Genomic DNA, 20073 nt, shown 5'->3' with positions numbered 1-20073 from the left:
AGCTCTGCTTACCCAGCTAGCGAGAAACAGCAGAATTAGTAAAAATAGGGGGTTTCCAACTATTTTGGGAGGAATGGGAGCACCTGGGGGCCCTGCTCCATTCTCTGCCCAGCAATGTCAGGAGCAAGGTTGAAGGAAACCCGAGAGGGCTCCAACCAGCAGGGCTCCATCCCCAGCAGCTCTGGAGGGATCAGCAGCTCCTATTTCCATTTCCCACGGCTTGGCAGAAATGAGGTGTCCTCACTCCTCCAGCTGCTCCTTTCCAGGTGGGCTCAGAGCTGCTCTGCACTTTCCAGAGGTTTAAATGTATTTTTAGTGGGAGAGGCCTTTGGACTGTGCTGTTCCACAGCTGATTTCAGTCCAGAGGTGACATCAGCTTCTGCCAAGGTAGCTGGTGATTAATTGTTGGTAAATGTCAGATAAAAGCAAGGACTGGAGGGAGATGTGTAAGAACATGGAAATTAATATTTGATTTAAATATCTCTTCAGCTCCCAGTTGCCCAGTTCAGGAATTTGTACAAGGCCTGAAATAAGACAACAAGAATTTATAACAAAATACTGTTAAATTCACTGGGACAGAATCAGAGAATCATGGAAAGCTTTGTGTGGGAAGGAACTCAAAGATCATTTCATTCCCATCCATGGCAGCTGCAGATCTTTTGTGGGAGCAGAGCACCTGGAATGTGGGAGCTGGGCTGGGAGCTCAGCTCAGCCTGCTGGAGCACCCTCCTGCCCCTCTGCTTCCTTCCAGAAAGAGGAGCCACCTGGAGTCCCCTGTGTGGCAATTCCAGAGGGACTCAGGGTCACTGAGCCATTCCCAGCCAGCCAGTGCTGCTCTGTGTCCAAACTGGGAGAAACAAACAGCCCTGAGTCCAAACTCCCCGAGGGGAGTGTTTTCAGTCCTGGCTAGTTGTGGTTTTGGGTTTTGTATCACGTTCAAGCTGAGGAGTCTCCCCAGCCCCGGGTTCAGCCCCAGGTTCCAGCTGGTCCCTCCTCACAAAGGTTTCTGGAGTTCAAGGATCCCCACTAAAAATAACTCCCTCCTTGTAACCTGACAAATGGAAAACTGTCATCATGCAGGGGGCTGGTTTTGGGTTACAGCTGGGACAGAGGCCTTGGGATCACCCAGTGCTGCCCTCCTGGAGTGACTGGAGCAGGAGGAGCAACATTTGATCTCCTGGCCAGGAGGGTTTCTTTGACAGCATCATTTGAGCAGCAAAATCCTCCTAAATTATTGTACCAACAACAATGACAACCACCTAAAAACCACCCCAGGTCCTTTCCAGGCAGTTATCCCTCACCTACAGTGCTGGAGCTGCTGAGGGATGAGGAGCAGGGACCATTCCTGATGGGAATGGAGGGTGGCTGCTCTGCAGGCTCTGGGAATGAGTTTGCTGCTGGAATTCCTGGGGGAAAGGGCTCTGCTGACTCCCAGGAGCCAGAGAAGCTCCAATTCCAGCTTTATCTTCCACAGCTCAGGCAGTTTGGCATTGGCAGGAACTTTGTGCATCAGAGAGTCCTGAGTGACAAAGCCATGTCCCTGCAGGCTGCCAAACACAGCCAAAATCCTGAGTTCTACAGGGAAAACTGACACAGCTGCTTGTGTCCCTTCCTGTGCAGGAATCTGCTCCCTTTCACCAGGAGCAAACTTGGAAATACCAGAAAAAAATGAACTTTCTGTAGGAAAGAGTCCTAAATGTGAGAACTGAAAACGACAGGAACTAAAACCAGGATTTTTGTCACAGGTTAAGATTTAGGAGATGAAGAACAGTGGCATTATTGGATCAGGAGAAGTTGGAGCCAGCAGTGCATTTATCCAGGCTGCTGGAGATGATTTGCCCACATTTAAGGGGTTTATGGCCAGGTGCTGGCATGAATTAACTTGGATGAGGTCACACATCCTCCCTCTTCCTCAGGGAAAAAGGCCCCAGCCGTGGAATGGTGGAGAGCACATTTCCTTGGACATTTCCTTGGACATTTCCCTTCCTAAGGTGCCCCAGGGTAAAACAATTCCAGCAGTAACCTCCAACCCCTCCGGGGTCCCCCAGCAGAGCTGATTCCTGCCTCCCCATCCCACTGCTGCTGCTCCGAGGCAGGGAAGTGAAGAGCTGATCCCAGGGTGCTGCTCAAGGAAAAGCCAAGTTTGTCCCAGAGGGATCTGCTGCAGCCCAGCCCTCCCCAGCCAGCCCCACAGGAGCTGTGTGTCCCTCCCAGGGGCAGGGAGGAGTCAAACCCACCTGGAGTGCTGGGGGCTCTGGAAATGTCCCTGCAGGCTGGCACGAGCCCTGGCACCGCTGCCATCCGGGCACCAACTCCTCCCAGGCTCCACAGCAGGGATGTGCCAGGGCAAGAACCCAGGAAAATCCCCTTCAATGAACCCCCTGAGGCAATGCCCAAGTTATTGTTCCATGAAAAGTGCACGATCCTGAGGAATTCATGGGTAGTCTGATCACTGAGCTGCTACTGGAACGATAAAAATCAACTTTATCCTGATCTGCTCCATGTTTCCAGTGGTGTTCGGAATATTTCAGTATATTTTCCATTCAGTTAAATTTTCCAAATGTTATTTAAATTACCTAAATGTTATCTAAACATTTAAAAATGTATTAATTTATTTAAATTAATTTATTAATTTGATTTATTGATTTTAATTTATTTAAATTATCTAAATGTTATTTCCATTTTCTTTCCAGCTCTTGCTCCCAACTCTCCTCCAGCAAATTTAGATGTTGATTAATAAACAATAAATAAATACATTAACTCTACTTTAAGTCTATTTACAGCCTATTGTAAAGTTTTCTAATATTCTACAGGGCTGCAAATAAAAAGAATCATTTTACATCCAACAAAAGCACCAAACTTATCCAACACAATGCATGAAAAGAGGAATTTACACCTGGACCTTCCATGGACATCAAACAGTTTTTATTTTCTATGAAACAAACATAAAAGGTGATGATAAAATGCAGCAATGACAAATATTACCATTTAAAAATGCTGAAATGAAACAAGGGAAACAAATTTTTTCCCACTTTTTCCTGCAGACGAGGTCTTGGAATATTTTGATGCAGGATAAAGTCAAACTAACCCTTCATAAAGGAAGTAAAAATGTGTCAGAATGCAAATTCAATACATTTTCCTTTTACATCCAGGATCTAAAATAAAAAATAAAACAACCAAAGTCCATTTCCAGAGTCAGCCTCCATTTTTTATCACCACAGATCTGAGAAGCAGGAGGAACAATCCCAAAAAGCAGCTTCCCAAGGGAATGCTGATGCAGGGCAGCTCCAGGGAGCTCATCCAGAGGTGGGGCTCAGTTTTCTCCTCTCCTGATGTGACAATTTCCCCCCAGCTTTGCTGAAGAAACACTTTTGTATTTTATTTATTTGATTTGGTTGATTTCCTGCACTTAGATGGATGATGGGCAGATTTTTGTGGAAGTTTATCCAGGCTAAATTCAGATGTTCAGACCAAACTTTGATTATTTAAAAGTCCCACCTGGCCCAAGGGAACTCCATGGGCTGGGAGCAGCCCCTGCCCAGAAGCAGGTGTGTGGCAATTCCATCATCTGGCAATTCCAGAAATGAGGAGGTTGATACAATTCCCCATTTGGAGGTGCAGTAGTGGCAGATGCTCAAGGAAACGTGGAGCATTTTCCACCAGAGTGAGGCAGTGGGAGCAGAGGGATGAACACATCCAGGGAGAGGATTCCCTCAGGCAGGAGCCTGCCCAGATGTTCAGGATTGCACAGGGGGAAGGGATAACAGGGATGGATCCTGGATCCTCTCCAGCTGCAGGACATGGAGGGGCCTGGGATGGCTCCTCACTGTCCCAGCCCCCAGCCTCAGTTCCCACTTACCTCCCAACTCCTACCTGGCTCTATAAAATTTTCTGGATTGGGAGAGATAAAATGATATTTCATGGGCTGCCAGGTGCTCTTCACCTGAGGAATTCCCTCCAAAAAAAAGGAAATGCCCCTGGCTGTGCTGCCCTGCCCATCTCCAGCACGGAGCCTGCAGAGAACCAGGGCAGGACATCCCTGGGTAGCCAGGGGAACCAGGAGAGAACATCCCTGGTTATCCAGGGGAACCAAAGCAGAACACTCCTGGTTATTCAAGGGAACCAGGAGAGAACATCCCTGGTTATCCAGGGGAACCAAAGCAGAACACTCCTGGTTATTCAAGGGAACCAGGAGAGAACACTCCTGGTTATTCAAGGGAACCAGGAGAGAACATACCTGGTTATCCAGGTGGAGCAGAGCAGGACATTCCTGGTTATTGAGGGGAACCAGGAGAGAACATTCCTGGTTATCCAGGTGGAGCAGAGCAGGACATTCCTGGTTATTGAGGGGAACCAGGAGAGAACATTCCTGGTTATCCAGGTGGAGCAGAGCAGGACATTCCTGGTCATTCAGGGGAACCAGGAGAGAACTTTCCCAGTCATCCAGGTAGAGCAGGGCAGGACATTCTTGATTCCCCAGGTGGAGCAGGACAGAAGATCCCTGGCTATCCAGGTGAAACCCTCCCTGCCTGCCCTGCTCACTGAAGTCTCCTCTAAGAGACAAGAAGAACAGCTGAGAGCGGGAGCTGCACGTGGGAAGGGGCTGGGAATGCCCTGGGAGCTGTCAGGCCACGGGGCTCCCCATCAGCCGCTCCTGGCGCAGAGCAACCAGCCTCTGGAACCACTTCTCCTCAGCCTCTGCCTTCTCCAGGAACAGCTGCCACGGGGGAAAAGTCGGCACAGTCAGCGAGCCCGGGGCTGTGCCCATCTCCTGCAGCACCCACCACTGCCCCGCTGCCCACAGGAGAAGCTCAGGGGGGGCAAAGACAAAGGTGAGCCAAAAACATCAATAAAAGCAGAGACTGTTCAGGGAATCCTAAATTGGGAGGGGTCTTAAAGATCATAATCACTGGGGAGGCAAGGCTCCAGTGCAATTCATGTCCTGATATCTGTTCTCTGTCCATTCCACAGAACCCACCCTGTTTTCTTCACTGCAAGGCATTTTTAACTTGCTAATTCTTAAAAAAATCTTTTATTTCCCTCTAAAGCTCTTCCAAAGGGATTTGCTCAAGTTTAGCCACAATGATTTAAAATTATCTGAAGTCTGTCCCGTGTTTAAAACGTTGCAAGTTGGCAAAACGGGCAAGTTCTGAGTTTTCCACCAGGTTTCCAACTACAGAAACCAATTTGTCCTGAATTTTTATTTATCTGAACTTCCCCAGTGTTACATTAATTATATTTTATTATAAAATTCATTTATAGCTCTAAAATTCCTGCTGAACCTCCTTGTGGGATTGCTCTGCTGGGCGGTGGGAGGAGTGGGATCTCTTTATCCCAGAGCAGGGATTTTGTGAGGAGCTGTGGGGTCACACAACCCTGCTCTCATGCCAGGGGCTGCTCTAAAGCTAAAGGTGGGATAAATTCTGGCTAAAAAGATGGGATAAACACTCACATTTGGATGTGCTAAGGAATTGTCATCCTGGTACTTGATGGCAGTGGGAATGTTGGCAGCTGGAGGCTCTTTCTCAGCAGCAGCTGCCTCAGGGGCTCCTGCTCCCACATTCACAGGCTCCTGTTGGAGCTCAGGAGGTTCTGCTGACTGAAAAAGAAACAAACATACAAAATTTGAGTGTTTTGTCCCAGTATTTCCAACTGTGGCAGTATTTTAACCCAGCTCTTGGCTGTCTTCCCTGAAAGGATCCTCATGGATCCATCTTCAGTGGGACACACTGGACAAGGACAAAGGACATGAAGTGATAAAAACAAAGCATAGGGAGAGAGTTGGAAAAACTGCACCATTGGGATTTTGGATCACTTCCTGAAGAAGCTGCACCAGATTCCTGGAGATGTCTAGAAAGGCAAATTGCACATTCATGGGAAAACAAGCAGGGATAATTCCAAACACTCAGTGCCAGGTGGGAAAATGAACACATCCCACACCAGCTCCCTGCAACACCTGCTGGCCAAAATTCAGGTCAGTTCTGGGATCTGGATGTCTCCTGTTGGGTTTCTGGAAAGCTGATTGAAAACCAGGCTGCTTCTTTTCAGGGAATAAATACAGACCTCAGGTCTGGCTTTAGTTAAGCAGCATTAAAATCATCCCCACTTTAATTACAAACTAAATGTGATTACTTTGGGATTTCAATTCTTCTGCTTCTCCTAACAAAAGGAGAAGCAAACCAGGTGAATTTTTAAATTCTGCCACATTTAAATTCCCTGAACCCACCCTGAGACCATCAGGGAGTCCTTGGTGGGATTTCAGGTGGATTTAAGGTTCTCAACATTGATGCTCTTCCATCGATGGAAAATCCTTAATGGCACAGCTTCCTCCTGGCTCTGAGAGGATAATGCAGCAAGAAAGGGACTGAAAATGCCCCTTTTGGAAGGAAAATATCCTTTTTGGAAGGAAAATGCCCCTTGTGGAAGGGAAGTGTACCTTTTTGACTTCTTTGCTGGACCTGAAGGTCTGTGGGACGAAGGCGTCGCTCTCGATGGCTTCGATCTCCTTCACTCGCTTCACTTGGTCCAGGAGGGTGGCTTGGTCTGCACAGGAAGGTGGGATTTGTGGGATTTATGGCATTTATGGGATTGGTGAAATGCTGGGAGCCAGGCCCTGTCCCAGCCATGCCTGAAGGAGATTTTGGGACACACCAGGAGAAGCTGCTCGTGCAATGCAGCCTAAAATCTTCTGTTGCAAGGGAAAGCTCTGACTAAAAACAACAGCAGTGAGGGTGGAAACATTCCAGATGCTGACCTAAGGATTTGTGGGATAACTGGGGAGGAGAAGGATCCAGGGAGAGCTCAGAGCCCTGCCAGGGGCTCCAGGAGAGCTGGAGAGGGACTGGGGACAAGGATGGAGGGACAGGACACAGGGAATGGCTCCCACTGCCAGAGGGCAGGCATGGATGGGAGATTGGGAATTGGGAATTCCTGGCTGGGCTGGGATTCCCAGAGCAGCTGTGGCTGCCCCTGGATCCCTGGCAGTGCCCAAGGCCAGGCTGGACACTGGGGCTGGAGCACCTGGGACAGTGGGAGGTGTCCCTGCCCTGTCCCTGGATGGGATTTAAGGTCCTTCCAACCCAAACCATCCCATAATTCTAAGTTGACAGGAGCTGCACTACAGCAAAATCCACAAATACAACTTTAACCTGATTTTTTGGGGGATTTGGAAGGAAAAAAAGAATTTCCTACATTTAAACTTGTGTTTGCAAGTCCTGCTGCCTTGGTGATGAAACCTTCTCCTTTAGAACAGATTCCCACGGATTTTTGGGATATATCAAAGGAGAGGGAATCAGAATTCACTGAGGTTTTGGATACACCTGGTCTGAGGGTAAATAAAGGATCCTGATTAAAGCCAGGCATAGAAAGGCAGGAAAAGGAGATTTCAAATCCACAGCTCAGCTCCAGTTTCACCAAATCCCAGGCAGCTCCAGGATCCCACCCAGATCCTGCACAAAGTGATGGGAATGACAAATTAGGGAAGGGGCAAAAATCACTAAAAGCTGCCAATGACATCAGTGACATTAACGGGGGAAAATGGACTGGAGGAAGCAGAGCCCATTAGTGCAGGGGAGTTTTGACAAACACATTATGGGGAGATAAAACGACTTCCAGCTGTTGTTTGTCAGCTGTCAGGGACAAGGATATGTATTTCATAGGAAAATCAAAAATAATGGAGTCAGAAAGCTCCGAGGCTTCAGACAAAAAAAAAAAAAATCAATACTAACTCAGTGCACCGTGAGTCTTTGCAGCCTGTTAGGGTGGAAATAAAGGAACTAAATCTTGGATTAGGGCTGGTTTTTAATAAAAAGGTGATTCCAGCAGCAGGAACAATTTCCAGCCCTGTCACCTTGGCAGGGGGGAGCTTTCCCAGTTGAACTGGGAATATCACCATCCTTCAGGGATAATTCAGTATTTTACAATTCTCTATTTACACCTGCTGCTCTCCTCCCATGTATAAATACACACACCCAGCTTTGTAGCTGTAAATTCCTGCAGAATTAGGCTGGAATGTCACTGGAGAATTAAATGTGCTGGAATTCTCTCAATGCCACCCCAAAACACCACACACACAATAATTAGAAACAGCAGAGAATCAGATAAAAGTAGAAGAAACAGAGAATTCTATGATTCTACAAAGCAGGTGAAAGGAAAACTTCCCTGCGAGCTCTGCCTAAAATATTCCCATTTTTTCCTTAAAGACAAAATTTATTCCACTAAGAGTTTTAAAATCACTGAAATAGAAGCATTAAGTGACCAATAATATCTTGTGAAAGATCCATTAAACAAAAACATGTTTAAAATATTTTTTGGATAATCTCTGAGTGTAAATTTTTATGGATTCATTGCTTATCCATAATCCTGACCATGAACATGAACTTAAAGAGATTTTTTCAAGCAGGTCTAACTCCAGAATCAAAGCAATGACAAAAAACCTCAAATATTCCTCAGAATCTGTTTCTTCCTATTTTACTAATTAGATTTAAGGGGTTAATTTAATTAAAAAATATAACACATTTTACATAAAAAAGCTTTGAAATACAGAGAAGCTGCTATTTTTTCTTGCTCTTTTGAGTTGAGGATTAAAAGAAGGAAACACCCCCAGATCCCAGACTAAACAAACAACTACAGCAGAAAACATTTCCCCTTTGATCCCATTTTATTTGGGGTTATTGGAAGTGATATTTTTATCCAGCTGCCTTACAGAGCTGTGTGCTTTCCACCAGAACTGGGTTTTCACACATCCCATGGTTTTTAATTGATCCCAGTTTTACTCAAGCTGCACAAGCTGACAAATTAAAGAAAAATGAAGTTTTGCCCGGGTAATTTGGAGTGGATGACACAAAAACTCCCTGGCTGTGGGAGATGCTGGATTCTGCTCTAAGCACTGGGAAAAGGAGGCAAATCCAGCAGGACAGGTGGGACTCGCTGTGGTGTGTCACCTCTGGACTTCACCAGAACCAGGCTCTGCTTCTCAGGAATTCTCCTGCCTCAAATCCCGTCTGTTGGGATCAGGAGAGGAGCAGCCATCCCGACCCTGATCCTGGGGTATCCCAGAGCCCTGACCCCCTTCCCAGCCCGAGTGCTGCAACTCCAGCCAGTGGGAGCTGCCTGGAAACCTTCCCTGGAGAGATTCCCTGGAGAACTTCCATGGAGATCCTCCCTGGAGAACTTCCATGGAGATCCTCCCTGGAGAACCTCCTTGGGGATCCCCCCTGGAGAGATTCCCTGGAGATCCCCATTGGAGAACCCCCCTGCAGATCCCCCTGGACTCCCTCCCTGGAGAGTTTTCCTGCAGATCCCCCCGGAGCCCTCCCCGCAGCCTCCAGCGGTGAGCGCTCCCCACAGCCGAACCCAGCGGGAATCAGCCCAGAGCTGTCCCCTTGTCGCAAGCCCTGACCGCAGCATTCCCGGCACGCCAAGTCCCTCCTGCTCCTGCAGGGCCGGAGCGGGGCTGTCCCGGGATAATTCCTGGGATGTTTCCCGGGATCTCCTGAGCTGATGCGGTTTCCCGGCCGGGCTCCGCTGCCGTTAGAGGGAGGCACCGCCTCACGCAAAGCGCTGGAGCCGCGGGGCCGAGCCGGGGATGCTCCGAGCGGAGCCTCCCGGCGGGATCCATCCATCCCTGACCCATCCGTGCAGGATCCATCCATCCCTGCGGGATCCATCCATCCCTGACCCATCCCTGCGGGATCCATCCATCCCTGCGGGCTCCATCCCTCCCTTACCCATCCATGCAGGATCCATCCCTCCCCGCGGGATCCATCCCTCCCTGACCCATCCCTGCGAGATCCATCCATCCCTGACCATCCCCGCGGGATCCATCCATCCCTGCGGGATCCATCCATCCCTGACCCATCCCTGCAGGATCCAGCCATCCCTCCCAGTGGGATCCATCTCCGATTTTGGGATCAGCTTCCACCCCCCTCACCCCTCCCACAGCTCATCCCGGATAATTCCCATTCCCACTTCCCAATCCCTGAGCCCTGCTCCTCACTCCTTCCCAGCTGTTGGGATTTCCAGGGAAGGATTTCCCAGCCACAGTCACAGGAACAATAAATACATCCCAAAACCAGAAACTGGGCAGAGAAACTTTTACCTGTTCATCTCTCTGCTCCCAAGTTCACTGCAAGCACTTGAAAAATACAATTAAATTTATTAAACTAGAAAGTTGGGAGTACTCCAGAATCTACTGATTACAGGGAGCACACAGGATTTGCAAATTTAGCTGGAAAAATGCAAATTAACAAGAAAAACTTTTGTTTTAACAAAAATAAGGTTATCATTAAAATATATTGAAAATAGCATTTTGTGAGCACTGTGGTACTTACTCCAGAGAGTACTTCAGAGAGTAGTACAGAGAGTGCCAGACTACTCTAAGTTTGCTATTTTGATACATTATAATGATAATAACCTCGTTTTTATAGGATTTTAAACCAAGTCTGAACACTAACAACTTTTCTTTTAAAAACCTGGGAGCATTGGGTATAAAATGCAGCAGAAGGCAGGAGGGGAAAGTTCAGCAAGCGAGCTCTGAATTTAAGAACCTTAAATTTAAGAAAACATCTATGAATTTAAGAACTTGGAATTGAAGAAGGTGAAATTTCTGCTGGAGCCCTGCACGTCCCGTGTGCCTTGCCCACTGCCCTTCTCACAGCCCTGCACTCCCATTTTGGGGCTTTTTGGGGTATTTTTGAGAGCATCCTGGGCGAGAGCCCCGCTCCCAGCAGAGGGGTGGGCACAGCCCTGGCACAGGGAATTCTGCTGGATTTGTGGCACGCCGTGTTTGTCACCGAGCTCCTTCCTGGGCACACAAAGCCAGGCCTGTAATTCAATGCTCAATTTACCCTTGTCTCAGTGGAGATTTCTCCCCGCTAATTGATAGAAATTAAGCCATTAATCAAGGCACCAGCCATCATTCAACCCGGGGAAGATGAATCCAAACTTTCATCATAACCACCTTCCCCATTTTAGTGTTCATTAGCATTAATTTTTAATGCAATTATGCTCTTCTTTTACGCTGAGCTCATAAATTACTGCTCTTTTGTTGCTCGCTGGCCTTGTAAAATCCAAGGTAATGCTTTGTGCTCTGATCTTAAAGGCAATTACTGCCTGCTTCTATCTTTTCCATACCTCCATCCCAAATAACCTCTGTGCTGGAGGTGCAGACTCACCAGTGGGGATCCCACATGGATGTTTCCTACAGAGCCATTTGTCCATGTTCAAACACACACTGACACAGGCAGAGCCAGAATTCCTGCTTCTACTGCTGGATCCCAGGATCCAACAGCAGAAAAATGACAGGAAAATGGGATTCTGCAACGGATACAGGGAAGAAATTGGTGCAGTGTCGTGGAAATGAGCTGTGGGAGAGCGTGCAGGACAGCAGGGCTGCAGCTTGGAGGCTCTCCAGCTTTTCCAGGGATCACTTGGTGTTGCCACTTCAAAAAGTGCTGCTGGCACGTGCCCAGGGCTCCTTTCTTTCCCCCTGGCCTGTGCCAGTGTGTGGCAACCCCACAGAGCCCTCCCAAGGGATCCTGTGTCCCGTGGGATCCGTGCTGGCACACAGGACCCCGAGTCAGGAACTGCCAGCTCTTTATTCCCACTCTGATCCTGAGAACCCCACCAGGGAAAAGGCACAGCAGCTCCAGCCCCCTCTGGCTGCCCCCAGACATCCTGGGCTGGCTGCAGGGAAAAGGAAATGCTCATTAGGAAATGCTCATTAGGAAATGGTGCTTGGTTTGAATTATTTTTCTGTTTCTTGCCCAGCCTTTAGCTGGGACATGGAATAAAGTCACTCACTCCAGCTCAAGGTCTGCCCAGCACCAATAAAATATCATCCAACTCTAAATTCCCAACTTATCTAGGCCTCAGCCAGCCTAAATAGGACAATTCCCATGAAGTCTCATGCTTATCCCATAGATTCCCAAAAAAAACCACCCCTCTGCAAGTACCTGTGTGACGGACCCAGATCCACAAAACCCTAAGTTTTATCAAAATAAAATTCCCAGGGATTGTAGTCTGAGCAAACAGATCTAGAATTTTGTTCCATACACCCCTATTTATTTCCCCACACAGCCCTCTTTATTTCCCATACCCCCCTGTCTATTTTCCCCATAACCCCCTGTTTATTTCCCATACACCCCTGTTTATTTGCCCTTTAGAAACAGCTTTTCAATACGTAGCCATAAATTTGTGTTTCAACTGACTGAAGTCCAATAAGCAATTCCATGATGGTTTTTACAACCCCATTCCCTTAAGTGACTTCTCCTTTAGCACAAATAAATGCCAAGGAGATGACAGGGAAACACACAACATTAATGAGGTACAGAAATCAGATTTGTTTCTCATCTTGAAATTTGAAGACGATTTCAAGACTTTTAATTTGTAAAAATAAATCATAAATTCCCCTGTTAGGGAGGTCATAAATTTCTGTTTCACTTGTAGAACAGTAAAACTTTAATGACACCAGCTGTGATTGCTAAAATAAAATCACTCAAATACCAGCTTCAAATGTACTCTGATATTTTTAAAGATTCATGGAATACTTTGGGTGGGAAGGAACTCAAAGACCATTTAATTCCCATCCCATTCCCATGGCAGGGACACCTCCCACTGTCCCAGGTGCTCCAGCCCTGCAGCAGCTCCAGGACATTGGGATCACACTGGGATCTTCTCCAGGGGAAGCCAAAGAGGGAACTCTGGAATACAAAGGGCCAGGAGAGGATGGGCAGGCACAAAGCAGGGCAAAATTTAAGGAACTCATTTAGAAGTGATTATTAATTACAGCAGCTTTAATAAAAAGCCAGGAATTGATTCCTCCAGCAGCCATTATCCCTGGGGGGCCATCGATCCCCTTTCCAATGCCCCTTCCTCAGCTCTGGACACACACAGTGGCCAAGACCCCAAACTCCCCTTCCCCTTCCCTTCTCTCATTTCCTCTCGTGGCTGCTCTTCCTAACCAGCCACACTCTGCCACTGCACCAAAACTTGGCATTTTTTGTTTTCCCCTTGATTTGTTCCCGCCCCCTTTCAGTTCCAACCCAGCAATCTGAAGATTAAACAGAGATAAAAGAAGATCACAGAGTGTGCCAGATGCTGGGACAGCCTCGTGGGAGCAGCAGCACAACACCAGGTGTTGGTGTCAGCCTAATGAAGTGACACTGGCACACCAGGGACACCCAGGGCGGGGCTCCAAACCTGCCTTTACTGAGGCAAAAACGAGGAATATTGGAAATTCCAGCTTGGAGGAGGCAGGGAAAAACAATCCGTGTCTTCATCTAAATGTATTATCTGTATTACATAATTTGGGGGTTAAACAGATTGAGTTTGGTCTTTGCCACCACAATGAACTTCAGGAAAATTTACTGAAGATAAATGAGGAGCTCAGGCAGTAACTGATGAACTTCAGGGCATCCCAATCCAGGGCTGAGTGAAGCACTTTAACTTATTACAGACTGACCTCACCCCAGCAAATCTTCTCCTGGCACGTCCAACCTGTGGTTTAATATCCATTACACCCAGGGAAAGGCTTTTAACTCTCTCTAAAGGAAGTGGGAAGGGAAATCAGTGGGTTGGGGTGTCCTGGGCACGGCCAGGGGTTGGGCACACCATCCCTGTGGGTCTCTTCCAGCTCAGGATATTCTGTGCTGGCCATGGATGAGATTCTTCATGTCAGAACTCCTGGCCAGCAGGTTAAAGATGAGTATTTTAAAAAAAATTCAAACTTTTAATTTGGGTTTATAGAGTTTATAATTTAGGGATTTTCTAAAAGTGGAGTCCTCCAGGCTTTTTGTCCCTTCTAACTTTGCTTCCGTGATCCCCCATCACTCAAAATCACAGAATCACAGAACCACGGAGTGGTTTGGGCTGGAGGGACCTGAAGACTTGAAGAATTTCACTTTTGCTGAAGGGAAGTCAGGCCAGCAGCACAGAGAGCTCAGTAAAACCCAGGACTGACCCTCGGGGATGGGGTTTATTCCCTGCTGAAGGGCCAGCTGTCTCCCAGCCACATTCCCACTCTCGTTTGCATCCCTCCCTCCCTTCCCCTGCCCACGTGGGCCTCATTTCCAAGCCTATTCAAAATGATATTTTCCAAGCATGTGCCACACGACTTGTTCATATAAATGGAACAAATTAAACTGTCTCCACAGATATCCCCTCACATTTGTAGCCCTGATTCCTCTCCCTCACACGTGGCCAAGACACCGAATTATCTCCCTGCAGAGGTTGACCTCAGGATATTGGATTCTGCCACGGAGCTCTCCGGGACTAAACCGACGGGAAACACTTAATCACCCCTGCCTTTGCAGGGAAAAAAAATCAACTTGAAATTTGCCCTGATGAAAAATCAATAAAGCAGTAATTGCTTGGCTTATCACGGCGTGGAGGGACAAATTGGGAAGCGGAGCTGGGCGCGGATCCCGGGGAAAGGCGCGGAGTTTCGGGATCACTAAGCCAGAAAAGGGAAAGGTCTCGGAGCGATAATTAAATCTACTCCTGCTGATTTTCTGCCAAATTTATTTCCCCGGAGTTTATCAAAATGTTGCAGAGCTTACCGGGGGTGGGGGGGGGAGAAGGAATCAATTCAGCACCGGGCCGGCATGCGCCGGGCACGGGAATGCAAACCCTGGGATGAAGGGAGCAGGAAATGCAAATTCTGGGATAAAGACAACAGGAAATGCAAATCCCGGGATAAAAGCACCAGGAAATGCAAACTCAGGGATAAAGGCACGAAGAAATGCAAATCCTGGGATAAAGGGACCAGGAAATGCAAATTCTGGGATAAAGACAACAGGAAATGCAAACTTGGGATAAAGGCACTGGGAAATGCAAATTCTGGGATAAAGGCACCAGGAAATGCAAACTCTGGGATAAAGGCACTGGGAAATGCAAATTCTGGGATAAAGGCACTGGGATAAAGGCACTGGAGAATGCAAATTCTGGGATAAAGGCATGAGGAAATGCAAACGACAGGATAAAGGCACCAGGAAATGCAAATCCTGAACTAAAGGCATTTAACTCGGGAAATGCAAATCCAGATTCTGGGATAAAGGCACTGGGAAATGCAAATTCTGGGATAAAGGCACCAGGATAACGCCCACCCCATCCAGCATCACCCTCCTAGCCATCCACCTATGGAATGACTGCTTGCCAAAAATTCATGTTTTCTATTCTGCTGTGTTCCAGAACAACTCCTTTTCCTGGTTTTCTGCTCCTCCTCCCCACACGTGGCTCTGCCGTGGTGTTTTTTAAATTCAATATTTAAAAATACTATTACTTGTGGTAGATTAAGAGAAACGAGCCCAAAACCTCTCCCTAACATCACCCAACGTGTTCCAATTTTTCCTTTGCATTTTGATTTTTTTTTGCAATCTTCCTCTTGTCCACTTCACCTATTTGGAATTTGTCTGGAGTAAAACCCAGCTGGGTGGCAAAATCCCCTTTGGATTTTATCACTTTTCAGGCAGCCCCAAAGCAAGTAAACAAAAACCAAACAAAAACCTAACCACTGAAAATACTCCTGGAAAAGTAGTGGGTTCTGCTAATAGACCTAATTTCATGCAGCAAATTAGCATAGCTCCAATGGAAGTGCAAATGTAATCAAACTGAAAAATTCAAATGAGGCGGGGGGAGCCTTTTTCTTTCTTTCTTTGCTTTTTAGTCACTTTAAAAAAAAAAAAAATCAGCATTTTGCTGTGTGTCCTTCACCGGGCTGGAGGGACTGTGGTAATTAAAACATTTAAACCAGCACAAGCCCCCAGTCTCTAATCTGGAGCTGGGGTCAGCTGTCTGTAGATTCTAATTTGTCCTCAATTTTTTATTCATGCTGGGGAAATGCTGCATATTTAACAGGAAACCAGCAGGAAGGGGCAGCAGTGGGCTTGGAGGTCAAATAATTTGATTTCTGAGCAGATTACATGGAACATCCAACGTCTAATCTCACACCTGATTTGGCAATAAAATGACAATAAAAGGAATGTTAAGACACCCTCGCTATGGGGTGGGCAATAACCAGTTTTTATGAGTTGGGAAAGGATTGGTTTGTTTGTAGAATTATTTTTATTGCAGCTCCTGAGTAAAGGGGTCACAGGCTGTCTACACAGGCTGGAATTTCCTTTTGGAGGGTTCTAGTTAGGGAAATAAAATATGGAATACTAGAGAAATAAATTTTTTTTAAAAATAGTAATTTAGAAATTTTTTTAAAGATTTAATTCAATATAATTTTGCTTTATCTTATTTGATTCAATGACTGGATGTAGCACTCAGTGCTCTGGTGGGGATCAGTCACAGTTTGGAATCAATGGTGTGGGAAGTTTTTTCCAACCTCAGGAATCCCATGGGAGATCAAAGAAGGCTAAAAACCATCCAGAGGTGTTGTGTGAGGAAGGAAGAACTAAGAAAAAATGGAAAATGCTCTTTTTCCAAACTAAAGATGCCACTGGAGCCTGGGACAGGGAAGGGAAAACACTCAAAGCACTGGATTCAGAGAAAATTCAGAGAAAATCTTCTCTCATTTTCCAACACTGTGACACCCTCACAACCCTTCAAAGCCACCCCAGGACAGTTTTCATGGCTTATGGATAAATTGTAGAGAAGTTTTCCTCCCCATTTCCCTGGAAATTCCATTGTTCCCAAGTCATGAACTGCCCCTTTTTTCTTCCCTCTGCGTTTCCACACTCACCCTTCCCAATCCCTGCTGGCACAGCCACTGCCAGCACATCTGCCACTCACAATGGGATCTAAGCACAAAAAAAATACTGTATTTTTCCAAATATTCCCTGCAAATTGGTGCTGCAACCAGCTCATCCCAAAATCCCTGTGCCCGTGGGAGCCTGGCTGGGTGACTCCTCCAGGTGGAAAGGCTCCCCCTGGGCCATTGGCTCCAAAATCCAGGAATCACAAAGGGGAGGGGGCACAGATCCTTGGTTTGGTCCCTTTTCCAGTCAGATCTGGAAGTGCCCCTTCCCCCTCCTGCCACGTCTGGGCCATCCCAGTTTTCCACTTGAATTCCCTCCTTTGGTATCACAAGAACCTTCTCCAAGCAGGATTAACTGGGAGCACCAATTAATTCCCCTCAGCATCCCCCAGTCCCCAGGGAAAACAAACTAAAGATTAAAACATTCTGATTTTGAGTGAAATTCTCAGCAGCTGCTGTTTCAAAATTGGGGAATTTTCCTGAGTTCCCTCTTGGAAGTAAATCCTGGAATCCCAGAATGGTTTGGGTTGGAAGGGACCTTAAAGGCCACGCAGATCCACAGATCTCCAGTGAGGATCTGAGGCTCCTGGATTGTTTGGATTGGCTCCCTCATGATGTTGAAATGTCTCTTCCCATCACTCCCTGACATTTCAATCCCTGTGGTTTCGTTATTCCACCTGCTGGACTGCAAAGAAGCAGCTCAGGGCACCAGATTCCATCACCAGCCCAGGCAGGAAAATCCCACAGTCCCACTGGAGTTTGGACATCTAAAAATAATAATTTATGACTTCCTGGGCTTTAGTTTGTTGTGAAATAAAATAGAATTCCTCACCTTCTTCCTTTTTTCTCTTGGCTTCTTCTTCACTTCTCTCCTTGGCCTTCAACGCTTCGTCTGCTTTGGCTAAAAAGGAGAAAACAAGAGTTGGAATTAGTTAAATTTATCCTATCAAATCATGGAATCATGGAATGGTTTGGGCTGGAAGGACCTCAAAGCCCATCCAGTGCCACCCCTGCCATGGCAGGGACACCTCCCACTGTCCCAGGTGTTCCAGCCTGGCCTGGGACACTGCCAGGGATGGGCTGCCAACAACCTCTTGCCAAACAATATTTCCTGGGCTTTAAACCCAATTTCATGTTCCTTCCTGCAGGCCCCACGATGAAACCCACGTGCCTGACAGACCAGAACTTGGTTCTTCATTTATTTTATTTAAAGTCATTCCCACAGTTAAGGAATAAATGGAATTACGGAGGGTAATATCAGGTCAATATTGGAGACAATATTAATTCAAAATCTGGGGTAAGCAAAGCCCTTAGGAGACTTTTCAGAGGTTTTCTTTCTTTAAACCCCAACCAGCCCAGCCCAGGTGCCCCCAGTCCGAGCTGCACCAGACGTGGTGCACCCATCAAGTGGCAGATTTGCTGCCATAGTGACTAATCCAGCAGACCTGTTTTGAGGATAAAACAGAAACAAAACAATATTTCCAGGGCTGCAGACTCTGCTCAGAGTGGGAGTCACACAGCTCTTCCTCAGGACTTTATTAGGCAGTACACAATTTTCTCTTCACTCCAAATCACAGCAGCAGTACTTAATCCATGTTACAACAATCTTCTTTAAAAAGAATCTTTTTCCCTCTAGAAACCTCTTCCCTTATTACTTAATTATCTACCAGTTGCTCAACTGCAGGGGTTTTCAAACACTTTCCTACAGATGTTAAAGAAGATTAAAAATATACAGCACAGTAACAAGGGACTATCAATATACTCTGTAAATTAATTAAATTTCTGTTCTAGCACATCATTTATTCCAAAGCATTAATGTCTCAAAGGAGCCATTCTCTTTTATTGCCATCTCACTGCCTGATGAGTGAACTAAGTGAGAAGTCTCTAATAACATTATACTTGATGAAATATAATTTAAGTTTTCAAAAGTATCACCAGGCCAGAAAGAGAAGAACCAACAAGGACCAGGAACTCAGCATTTACACCAGGCCTTCTCAGGGAGGAAAATCACTATAAACTATGGTCTGAATGGTAAGATCCGAGTCAGAATTGCACATATTTAATCCCAGCACCTCCTGAATTCAGCAATAATTTATGAAAACCAAATTCAGCTCAGGAGGGGGGCGAGGGGCTCGTTCCTTCTTGGAGCCACCGGCTCCACCTTAAAATGCACAACCCGACCAGGGTGTTACAAAGTGATCCAGTCACTGCACTGACAGCTGCTTCCATCTCCACAATTTTATACATATTTACACAACATTTAAAGCTGTGAAATATTAAAACTTTTTCTGCCACTGAAGATCATTACAAGAATCTATTAAATCCCATAATAAAACCAAACCACGACTAACTCTAAAGACTTTTACTTCATTTACACTTTATTCTCCTTGGTAAAAGGACAGGGATAATAGAAATTCCATTTAAATTCAATTTTGGTGATATGTGTAATTGTAGATATACCCCTTGAGTCATGTAAAATGCTCAGCTTATGTTTCTTTCAAATTATCCCGCTCCCATTCCCATTCTGCTCCTTACAACTGTCTTCAATATGTATTAGCAGAGCTCATTAGGCTGGAATTTAATAATGCAAACATCAGGTGGATTTCAAGACCCTCCATTATCAGCACAAGATGGATTGCTCATATAGCTCGTGGGCCAACTGGGCACAATTTAGATTCAATAAACTACCAGGCCTAAATTTGATTTATCTATTCCACTGAGCTACTTTGTTCTTCCTGCCCGATTTGTTGCTGCACAGGAACAATTCATTGGGTATCTCAGTGGCAAAAAGATATTAAAACACACAGGAAAGATGCTGCTGGTCAATGAATAAATTTTTAGCTTGTCTTTGTTAACTTTAAGTCGCTGATTTCCAACCCTTGTAAGTCAAGTTAAAACTGCTGCCCAGGCAGAGTTTCGCCTTTCAAGTCCTGGTTAATCAGAGGGACAATGGGGCAATTTAGGAAGTATCACGAGGACAATTCTCCACACAAAATTGCTCATTAACAACAATTTAACTTAGCACATAAATCTCCAGAGCAGTCCTGGAGCTCCCAGCGCTGTGTGCACCAGACCAACAACAGGCACTGAAACTCTGAGTTACTTTCAGCATTTACCATCAAAGGTTCTTCAAACATTTCCCATTTTCTGCCATTTTTGCACAAAATCCCAGAATGGGCCAGGCTGGGAGGAACCACAGTGGGTCATCCCTGCTCCAGCAGGGTCATCCTGGAGAACATGGCACAGGATTGTGTCCACTCTTCTTCCTCTCCTCCTTTTCTTCTTCTCCTCTCCTTCCTCTTCTTTTCATTCTCCTTCCTCTTCTTCTTATTCTCCTCCTTCTCCTTTCTCTTCTTCGTCTTCTTTTCTTCTCC

General features: G+C 46.3%; 1 protein-coding gene across 1 annotated transcript in view; it reads right to left on the bottom strand.

The window, feature by feature from the left end:
• Positions 1-2910: 2910 nt before the first annotated feature.
• The window catches only part of RSRC1 (arginine and serine rich coiled-coil 1), a 94444-nt gene continuing 77281 nt past the window's right edge, over positions 2911-20073 (bottom strand). Inside the window, exons 8-11 of the mRNA XM_041467986.1 lie at positions 17532-17600; positions 6437-6543; positions 5453-5599; positions 2911-4717 (exon numbers count right to left, since the gene is read on the bottom strand). Coding sequence (XP_041323920.1) covers positions 4625-4717; positions 5453-5599; positions 6437-6543; positions 17532-17600 — 416 coding nt within the window. The 3' untranslated portion in view covers positions 2911-4624. The remainder of the gene's footprint in view (positions 4718-5452; positions 5600-6436; positions 6544-17531; positions 17601-20073) is intronic.

Source organism: Pyrgilauda ruficollis, unplaced genomic scaffold (genome assembly GCF_017590135.1).
Source record: "Pyrgilauda ruficollis isolate IOZ18807 unplaced genomic scaffold, ASM1759013v1 scaffold21, whole genome shotgun sequence".
NCBI classification, from domain to species: domain Eukaryota; kingdom Metazoa; phylum Chordata; class Aves; order Passeriformes; family Passeridae; genus Pyrgilauda; species Pyrgilauda ruficollis.
Note: the sequence above shows the minus strand (reverse complement) of the source record. Positions and strands in the feature narration are given on the sequence as shown.